Here is a 10,501-nt window from a genome sequence, read left to right as displayed (position 1 = left end):
AAAACATCTGGATTATTGCAGGTTGCCCACCCAGTTTGAATAGGAATCGAACCAGTCCTTCTTCCTGATCCATTAAGTCAGGAGCCCTAATCTGTGGGAATGATGAGTTAGGGTCCTGGACCATGACAATAATCTCCCTCACCCTCCCTGAATACGTGTGCCTTTTTCTGAGCCCTGCGATTTCTCATGAGCTCAGTCATCTTATTACCAAGTATGTAATTTCCTGAACATCCTATAGAGAATCAAATATAAACACCAAGTTTATTGTCAACCGTAAAATATACAAAAAATACATACAACACATACATGTGTGCACACATGTCAAATCTTGTTTAACAGCTGTACAAAAGGAGGAAAGGGGGGAGAGAAGGAGAGTGAGAAAGTGACTCGAAGTGTATTTTTCCCTCTCAAGCTTGGTACATTAAGATCACAGTGTTTTACGATCTGAACAGGATTGCTTCCATCCCCTCATCCATTCTCACACAGTCTCCTCAATCTGAATGGTTTGTGTCCTGTTAGCAACAGGAAAATTTCAGGGCAGCTCGACATGTTATATTCATTGGGCACATGTTAAAGTTTTGTGTGTAATAACAGTGCTTCTTGTAAAAGTCAAGGCAGATACATGTTTTCATGTTACCACATTTATATACTGTGGAGAACTAGGGCCAATTACGGTGCCACACAGTAAGTTTCTATGATGAACACCTGGCAAAATAAATAGTTTTATCCACCTCATACTCGTATGTAACAGGATATGTGATTGCAGTTTAGATCTTTGCCCATTGCTTTGTACAACATACAACATCCTTTGAGGAGGAGGAGGAGCCAAACATTGTTAATATAATCGGAAATAACTTTTTCTGCTTTGCCTTCCCTCACCCCATTCGTTCAGAGAGAAGCAGATAGAGAAAGAGAGAACATCCAACATTTTGTTTCACCAGTTATGGCAAGAGGAAAGTTTACAATGGGGGAGGAAACAAAATACAATGCAGGCAATCACAAGATCTCCAAATGGAGAAAAAATAACTCACAGATGTCGCTAACTCACAGGTTTCAAAACCATTGTGGTACCAGGCACTCAAAGGGCATACATACATCACCAACCCACACAGCACTGGCCAGGTTGGATGACTTCCTAGTGCCCCCAGCCAACTCTGCATTCCCTGTTTCTTCTAGAGTTCTGAAAACTAGTCATCAGCTGCTTTAGGAGTATTGTAAAATCCCTCCCCAGACATGGCACAATGAGACTATAAAGTGGCAGGTACTAGAACTAGAACAGGAGCACACAGGCATGGCATTATCCTCAAGCAGAAGTGGCCCTAGGAAGGGCTGACTCACACACAGCCTTTTCTGAGGCATTTGTACAGTCCCAATCACCCGTGGGTGCACACGGACATCGTATCATTTGTGCAGTGAGCAAATGCATTATTATGGATGTGGCCTACAAGAAGCCCTTTGGTCAGAAGAGCTGAAAAAACTACCACTGCACCAATGATAATCCCCATTAGCTGCTTCTATGAGATCCTGGCTTTAAGGTTTGCAAGTGCCAGCAGTGTCAGCAGTGTTTGGATTTTTTTAAAAATAGTATTCAGGCTATTTGTTGGAAAAGACCCTCTCCAGGTGCCTTTTGTTTTAATCTGTACATGTCTTAGGTGAACAGCTAACTTTTGTGCTGAGTTCTACTTCTGGCCTCCACTCAGGCTTTATCACCACTTTTTAAACTTCAAGTTCACGTTAGATTCGTGCATGTTTGCCCGAAGGCAGGTGGTTGTGGGTTCATACAATCAGATCCATCCTACTTTTGCCAGGAGATGGCTTCTCTTCAGGTACAAGTGAGCCAGTTAGTGTGGGGTAGCCCTGTCTTATGGCAAGTGGCATAAATATGTGCATTCTTACACTTTACTGCGATGGCTTGGATCTACTGAGGAGAGGTGAGAGGTTTTGGTCTTGCTCAGCTGTGTAACCAGATCCCTGTGTCACAGCCAATAGCTGGCCTTGGAGAGTGATCCTCTGCTTTCAAAGCTGCTAAATCAGTGAGATTTGGGACAGACAGTACTGAAGCCCTGTGAATGTCAGTCGACCCTAGAGGGGCCATTTACTGTATCAACACAGAAGTGAAAACACATCTCCAAGAAAAGAAGTCAAAAGAGGATAGCAATGCGCTATGCTGACACTGTACTCTTTTCAGCACCAGGCTGAAACATTTTTATTTTCCCAGTATTTTAACGTTTAAATTGCTATTTCAATTGGGGTTTCACTTTATAGAAATGATGCTGTGCTTTACTTTGTTTTATTGTAAAACTGTCCTGAGACTATTTGGTAAGAAGACAGCATAGAACATTTTTAATAAATAAATAAATAAATAAATAAATAAATAAATAAATAAATAAATAAATTCATGTGTACAGGTGGAAATTTAGAAAGAACATCCACTATTTTGAAAGAAGCACAAGACACCCAGCTGTTGTAGAGGGCCTGGCAGGGTTACCTGTGCTCAGGCCACTCTCTGGGTGCTCACTGCTTGATGGGCAATCTCACAGCCCTTCCTGACATTCCTGTTATTAGGACTGTTTGGCCTCTGCTTAAAGGCCTCCAACAACAGAGAGAATCCTCACCCTCCTCCCCTGTAAAATTTATGGGCTGGGATCATGCCACAAAGAAAGCGCACCCTTGGAGATCCATTCTGCACCAGGGAAAGGCTGCAGCACTGTCAGGGCAGGTCTTTGAGACAATTGCCCAGGGCTTCATGCAGTAAAATGAGTAGGAGGCGCCTCCAAACACAGCAGAGTGACCTTACTTTACTACATTTTGAAGTAATACTCCTTACCATCTCACCCACCTCCCTGCCCCCAGTCAGGGCCCATGTGCACTACTGCTAACCTGTGCTATAGCTATTGTGTTCCCTTGGCATCGCAGAGTTGGAGGGAATTTGGAGCACCTGCCACAAGGTATTACTGATGCCTGCCTGCCTGCCTTGTTCCTTGCTTGGTCAAGGATACTGGGTTGTCAGGCAGTGATCAATCTATGGCTTGTCTATTATTTCTCTGCCAGGGATCAGCAGAGGATTTAATCTGGTTGTGTGTGCTCAGTGTTGACTACTTTTTAAAGAAGCTTTATGGAATTAAGGCTGATTGATTCACACATGCAAGTCCAACATTTGCTGACTCCATCACCAGATATTGGCTTGCATGAGTGAAACAGTCATCACATAGCAGCAAGAGTTTTTATATCACATTGCATCAGGCACAATGCTTTTTAACAGAAGCCATTCACATGTTCCACTATGAGTCATCAAGTGATGAGCTGTCAAGTAAAGGAATGTACATGTGTGAATCAGCCCTTAGGATGGATGAGAAGAAGAAATATAGGAGAAAAAGGAATGTTAGAATTCTATGGTTATCATTTACAGTCTCCCTCTTTAAAAGCTGTCATACCAAATAAGGGAATGAAATCTTTTAAAAATGACAGAGCAATTTAGAATCTTATGCCCTCTTAAATAACTAGGGGGTCATACAGCAGTTCCAATACCTTATCCATTAAATTGCATCTTGGATGGAATGTTGGATCATTGTAAACCAAGAATGTAGGCCTTTGTAGAATTAAGGTATCTGTTGGCATTATGGTCTACAGTGAGGGGCTATTTTACTAGTGGAGCTATGGAACAGAGGCTAGAAGGCAGATAAGGGTAGGGCATTCCTGATGGATGCATGCAGAGACTAGAGGAACATTGGCTTGTGTATTCCTAAACTATCGATGGCTTCCCATGGGCAACAACCACCTCCATGCGGGTGTTAAAAGTCTTCACAATCCCACTCAGTGTCCATATATCATCACTAAAAATATCAGCAAAATGAAAAAAGAAAAACATTGGTGATACCAGTTCTACCAATTGTTCCCTGTCCACAACATCAAGTCATGGCCTTGAGCACTTATGTCTGGGTATGGCCATCACCCTCTAATCACCCTAGCCTTCTTAGTGGAGGGGCTTGCCACTCATGGTATGAATCAGAAAGAGTTTTACTGAAACAATGAAAAACACAGTGTCACAATTTCTTTTTAAGTTCAGAAGGTTTCTTTACCCTTCACACATGCACGCAGTCACACACACAGCTCTCCCCAGACTGACTCAGAGTCCTGCAGGATGTTTCTGCTTGGGAAAAAGGACCCTTTTGCTGCTGCATTCCTTAAGTAAGTTGAATGTGGGGAAAGTCATTTTCATGCTCCTTTCCTTTTGTGGGGACAAGCAGCTCTCATGCCTTCATCCTGTCCTCACAAATGTTGAAGCTCCACTTGGCTGCCCCTCCGTGGACCTCAACCAATTTTTCATCCCACTGGAGAACGTTGCCTTGCAGGTGGCGGGTGCAGTTGGCCAGGCCTACGATTTCAGCTGGTGTCAGAATATGATCCCACAAGTTGAACTGAGAAATTTCACCAACAAAGGCCTGAGTGGCATCAAATCTTCCACCTAAAGTATCCTGCAGCATCATGTTGGGGAGAACAAACCAGGGAAAGGCAATGAAGAAGAAAAAGAACCAGTTAAAGGAGGCAGAGAAGGAAAAACAGAGGATCCAAAGGACAAAACAGGGTCAGGTTGTCATTCTAGTTTCTCCTTTGCAATATGGCACATGCTATGAATATGTATATTGCTAAAGGAAGAGAATATGACAACATGGTTCTTTTCTCCCCCACCCCATTACTGGTTTCAGGATGTTCCATTTTTGCACTAAAATGCTAAACCAAGCAAGAACTTGAAGTCTAGGCAGGTTCCTTGAAAGGTGTTCTGGTTATTAATTTTCAAGGAAATGGAAGAATTAGACCCACCTGTTCCTGGCCCAAGATCATCACCCCATGAGCTTTGATTGGATGCCAGGATGCCAAGTTATCACTGCCCCCACGTGCTTCACCATCTTGATACGCTGACCATATGCCATCCCGTGTGATCCAGGTAATGCAGATGTGGTGCCATGTCCCATCCTTTAGTGTCATAGGCAGCTGAGTCACCTTTACAACAAAACAGATCATTTCCTTGAGTGGATAGTGAAAAACAGAGTTGGGGGAAGTCTTTATCTGTGGCTAACATCACCTTTCCCACCATAGTCAAGATTATGAATTCCTCTCCCATTGATGGCAAAAAACTTTGATAAAACTAGACTGAAGCAGGGAAACAGATAAGAAGCAATGGACTGATACAAACTGCTGTATAATATCAGTATCATTTCATGAACAATATTTTGGGAGAGAAAGAAAACTACTGAGGTTCACTGTTTTACTTCTGTTAAGTGTGTTTAGTTTTTGGTTATGGGGCAAAGACCTGCCCAAAGGGTATCTATGGCTGGTGTTTTAGAAAAATTTGAACATGGGTTGTTGGGCAGGAGAAGAGACACAATTCCAGTAAAGCAGTTAGGTGATTTTAGACTCTGAATTCAGTGAGGAAGGAAATGCGCATTACTTTGCTGATGACAGAATGCAGCACACCAGCTCCATTGTGTTTCTCTCCTCCTGCTGCCCTCCTTCTGGGGCATGGAGCACAATTTTTTTAGTTCCATCTTGATGCTACTTGATGCTACTGTTGCATAATTCAGTCATATACATGGTGTATCTTTCACATGCAAAAAGTTCCACATTCAGCCTCCTGTATGTGGCATGGAGGCATGGAAGATCGCTTCATTAGAGTTTGGAGAACTTCTTCAAATAGACAGCCCTGGGCAAAGGGAACCAATGATCTGGTCAGATCAAGCAAGAAGAGCTGCTGGAATCATGTGTACTGAAATAGATAATCCAGCATTCTGCAACCTGGTGCCCTCCACATATTTTGGACTAATATCCATCATCCCTGCTGATGTTTGCATTCCTGCAGTCACTTTGACAAATGCTTAAAAAAAAGGAGCCAACCTTATTTCTGGTATCACAAGCCACAACAAAGAACACTTAATGGCATGGTTCTGCTTTTGAGTGAAGGTTCCTTCTCCACACATACACAATCATAGTGTGGGCCCCTGATTCAAATAGGGACCCTGGTAGAGGGAGTATAGTGGATGCCTTCACATGCCTTCAGTTTGGATTGCAAAAAAACTGCAAAAAAACAAAAATAAAAAAAGATACCACAGACCCTTACATTCAAGGCCAGACGTGTAGAGTTAAGGTCATGTGTTGCTTGGCCCTTCAGATAACATCAGGGAACAGACCTAGGAAAGCAAGCAGCAGGCAGGAGGATGATTTAGTGCCCTCTGCCTCTTCTGCTCTTAAAATTCATTCACCTTTCTGAGATTGGGGAAAACACAGATCATCTGTTGCCATTGTGTCTAGTCTGGCTGAGAAAGCAGGCAATGCCTGCCTTGCTGTCCTGCAGTGCACTTGAGGAGACTGGAATGCCATGATATGTAGAACTGTTTTGATGAAAACTCCCCAGATTCATCCCCAGAAGTCCCTTCATTATGAAATTGTTATTGTTATTGTTATCAGTTTGAGGAACAGAACATCGATGGATTATATTTTGCTTTCATGGGGAAATGGTAGAGGAAAACTAGCAGAAAAGAAGGAAAAGAAGTAAGAATGTTCAATGATTCTGCTAGTGGATGCGTTTCTGGGATCAATTTCAACATGGTTTCTTTCAGCATGCTTTGCCTACAGTCCAGACATGCAATGTTTATTTCTCTTCTAGGAATTTCATCTCTTGCAGTATATTCATGGTAAGGCATATATGTGTACTTTATGCACTGCTTTTGAGCACTACACATATTTTCTGGGCACTATCTAGAAATTAGAAGAGATGTATGGGATGCACTGTGCAGGGGTTAGACAGGCCCAACACTGATCACAATTCATTGCAACATCCCAGCAATTCACTCAAATCAGGAAATGGCTGGGGGTTGGATAATTATATGGCTAGCGTCTCATGTTCACTTGTGATGCTATCCTGGAGGGGGTGCGGGGAGAAGTACCTGTCATTCCTTTTCTCTATGCTCTTGGTTGAGTGCTGGATTTCTAAACCAATCCTTCTGAAAGCAGTGATCTGGACAAACTTTTGGTATAAATAATTTTCTTTCCATTTCCCTTAAAGCAGACTGCTAGGAAGCAAGCAGAAAGTGTGTGTGTGTTTATGCTGGGCCAACACATCTGGAGAGCACCAGGCTGGGCAAGGCTGTCTTAGCTGATGCATTTGTTCCTAATGGGGAGGAGTTTGTTCTCCACTTAAGGAAGGTGTCTTCCTGTTGCCCAAGCCAAGATCTTCCTATTTTACCTTGTCATTAATGATCAGCTCCATGGGATTATTCCCCCACACCAGCAAGACAAGCTCGTTGGCTTGCCCAGGTACTGAGTAGGAGAAAGGTGTGCCCACTGCTGCTGGTCCCTTGGATTTCAGCCACATGCTGATTGTGAAGGCATAAAGCTCTGGCAAGCTCTTCTTCATCCGGGCATACATATAGTTGTTTCGTACAGGGATGGAGACCTTGAAGGCTGCTGGAGGGTTGAAAGTTGCTGTTTCTGTGGGCATAACAGAGAAATTGGGGGAAGTCAAGAAAATGAGGAAGGGCTGCAGTGGAAACAAGACCACAGATCATAGAAGAAGCTATCCTTAGAACCATAAATTCAATCAACTTTCGTCTACACTGACTACTCTGACCTTCCCCAACCTGGCACCCTTCAGATGCTTTGAACTTCAATTCGCATCAGCTCCAGGCAGCATGGCCAATGAGTAGGAATTCTGGAAATCGTAATTCCAAACATCTGGAGAGCACAAGGTTGGGAAAAGCTGAAATGCACAAGAGTAACAGTGCTCAACAGCTAATTCCTATTAGAACTTGGGGTATCCAATGAAATCTACTGGCCATGGAATCAGGACAGACAAAAGAAGGCACTTCTTCATGCACAGCATCATTTACTTATGGAACTCACTGACACCACGAGCTTAGATGGCTTTTAAAAGGGTGTTCCAAAAATATGGAGGACATCTGCCAGTACCTATGTCGTGATGGAACCTTCAGGTTCAGAGCAAGAATGCTGCTGTGTGGCACCTGCTATGGAGATACTGTGGGAAAGAGGTATCCCCACATACTCTGCTTGTACACAGATATACTGTATATACACACAGACATGCACATGCTAAGATATTGTGATATTGACATTGTGAAATATGTATAAACACAGAGAGATTTTTGAATCCTCAGATTCTATGCTCTCTCTTCGCAGGACTGACCATGTTCAAGCTCAGAGACCCGGTTCTGAAGTGCATCAAGCTCCTTTTCCACCTCTTGCTGCTGCACTTCACGGTTGTTGGTGATGGATAAGCGTTCTTTCTCCAGGGCTAAAATCTTGGAGAGGATTTGCTCCTCCAGTTCCTCCATCTTGCTGTGGACTGTTTCTTGTGTTGCCATAGGGGCAGAAGTAGAAGAAGCATTTATTCGGGCTGGGATATCCTGCTTCACTCATGGGAAAGTCAAGAGAGGAGGAAAAATGAACAGGCTATTAAAGATCACAGAAGAAGCATCACCGGCAAGCGTTTTTGCAGAAAACACTGAAATCACCTAAAGAACAGGACAGTGCCTTTGGATTGAATAAGGAAAGTTCAGAAGGCAGGAGCAGCCCTGCTTATGCATGGCTGAGACAGCTGAGTCATGAAAGTGATGGTGCAGTAGCATGGTGGTGGTTTACCTAGAGGCAAGGAATCTCTGACCCCCAGGTGTTGGATTGGAAGCCCCATCACCCTGGCCATTGGCCGGGCTGGCTGAAATGGTCCTAGGTCTAATTCCCCTCTTCAGAGCATCATGGAGCAGGCTAAGAGAGCAGCTGCCATTCAGTGCAAACCAGCTCTCCCCATCTGCTGCCCTCCAGATGGCTGGGACTAAAATTTCCATCTTTCCTGACCATTGGCCATGCTGACCTGGGCTGACGGAAATGGAATTCCAAAGCATCTGGAGGGCATCAGGTTGGAGGAAGTTGGGGTACACAGTGCTAATCCAGACGGCCTAGTACAGTATAAAATGACTTCTCATGGCCCATAGACCATTGGAAGAAGGGGCAAAAGTCTTCACAGGCCTGCACAAGGATCTTTCTTCATCTCGGGCAGGTGGCCCATTGATCCACCCTGAGCTTCGCTAATTAATGCATTTGCACCCAGCCTGGGCCTTTGTTCAGGCAATAGGTGAATGCTGCTCCTGCCTGGGGATGCCTTCCTCTTGCTCCAGATGCCTCTGCCAGTCTGCCTGCTTCTCCTGTGCTCTCTGTCTCCTGCCTACCAACTTCTTCCAAGTGGCTGTCTTCCTTCCTGCACAGGTTTCCTGCCTTTCCTATCCCTGCTGCCACCCAGACGGACACTGGCGATCAGACCTTGGCATGCAATTGGTTCTTCCCCCAGACTTACGTTCATGTGTTGATGTGCCTCAGTGGCAGAGCACCTGCAATTACATGCAGAAGGACCCTGGTTGGATTGCCAGCCTCTCCAGGCAGGGCTGGAAAGAGGCTCTTGCCTGAAACTCTGCAAAGCCACTACCAGTTCACAGTGAGGGTAATAAGCCACAAAGCCTTCTTTCCCCCACTGCACATGCTGAATTCCCCTAAGTTCACAGCAGCTTTCCCTGTCATCCAAACCCAGCTCGGCTTGTTTGGGTGCAGGGGACAGCAACTTTCAAATAACCCAAGAACAACCCATGGATTATATGAGGGTTGCTGCCCCCTCAGGCAAGCCATGCCACATGGGCTCAGTGAACCCAGCGATCGCATGGAACCCGGAGATCACAGCAGCAAGGGTGATTGGGGGGAATCCAGCAGGCATGTGCTGTGGATGGACAAGTCATCACTGTCTAATAACTATATCATGATCAAGCAAATGGGGTCCTAGTGGCAGCAGTACTAGGCTGAATGGACCATTAACCTTGGTCACTGACCTGGTGCGCATGATTGTGGTGTAGTCACTGTGGCTTATTTCCCTTGCTGCAGTCGTACAAAGGGGTTCAATACATGGCAGTTTCCTCTGTTCCTAATGCTCCAGCCAGTGCTGGTCCCTGCATTGCCAGGCCTGTATCTACTCAAAGTCCCCATGGGCTGACTCCCAATGAGCCCATGCTATACAGAGCTCCCTTGAGAAGCCTCATTCTATTCCATGGGTGTGGACCTTGTAGCTCTCCAGATGTTGTCAGACTCAAAGTTCCATTGGCCTCAGCCAACATGGCAATGGTCAGAGATGATGGAATTTGTAATCTAAGATCATCTGGAAGCCTACAGGTTCTCCACCAAAATTGAATGGTTTGAAGTGTTTTCTGTTATGTATATTTTAACATTGCTTTTAGTTTTGCAGCTGTGTAACCCACTTTTTGTTTTGTTTATTGTCACTTTCAATGTGCTGTCTCTGTTTTAATGGCTTTATTGTTCACTGCTTTGGAGATCTGAGTTTAAACTGAAAAATGGCTTGAAATTTTTGAAACCAGCAACCCCCTTATCTCTTCCTTGAAGAATTCTCAGTGACTCTTCAATACACACAGTCTCTAGTACAGTAGCTTTTCAG

At 44.4% G+C, this 10,501-nt stretch overlaps 1 protein-coding gene across 1 annotated transcript in view; it reads right to left on the bottom strand.

Moving 5' to 3' along the window:
* Positions 1-4,250: 4,250 nt before the first annotated feature.
* NPTXR (neuronal pentraxin receptor) overlaps positions 4,251-10,501 on the bottom strand; it is a 26,104-nt gene continuing 19,853 nt past the window's right edge. Inside the window, exons 2-5 of the mRNA XM_044441139.1 lie at positions 8,198-8,420; positions 7,241-7,485; positions 4,822-5,001; positions 4,251-4,475 (exon numbers count right to left, since the gene is read on the bottom strand). Coding sequence (XP_044297074.1) covers positions 4,251-4,475; positions 4,822-5,001; positions 7,241-7,485; positions 8,198-8,420 — 873 coding nt within the window. The remainder of the gene's footprint in view (positions 4,476-4,821; positions 5,002-7,240; positions 7,486-8,197; positions 8,421-10,501) is intronic.

This window comes from Varanus komodoensis, unplaced genomic scaffold, assembly GCF_004798865.1.
Source record: "Varanus komodoensis strain SLA01 unplaced genomic scaffold, ASM479886v1 scaffold39, whole genome shotgun sequence".
Taxonomy (NCBI): Eukaryota; Metazoa; Chordata; class Lepidosauria; order Squamata; family Varanidae; genus Varanus; species Varanus komodoensis.
The sequence above is the reverse complement of the archived record's forward strand: the minus strand, read 5'-3'. Positions and strand labels throughout refer to the sequence as shown.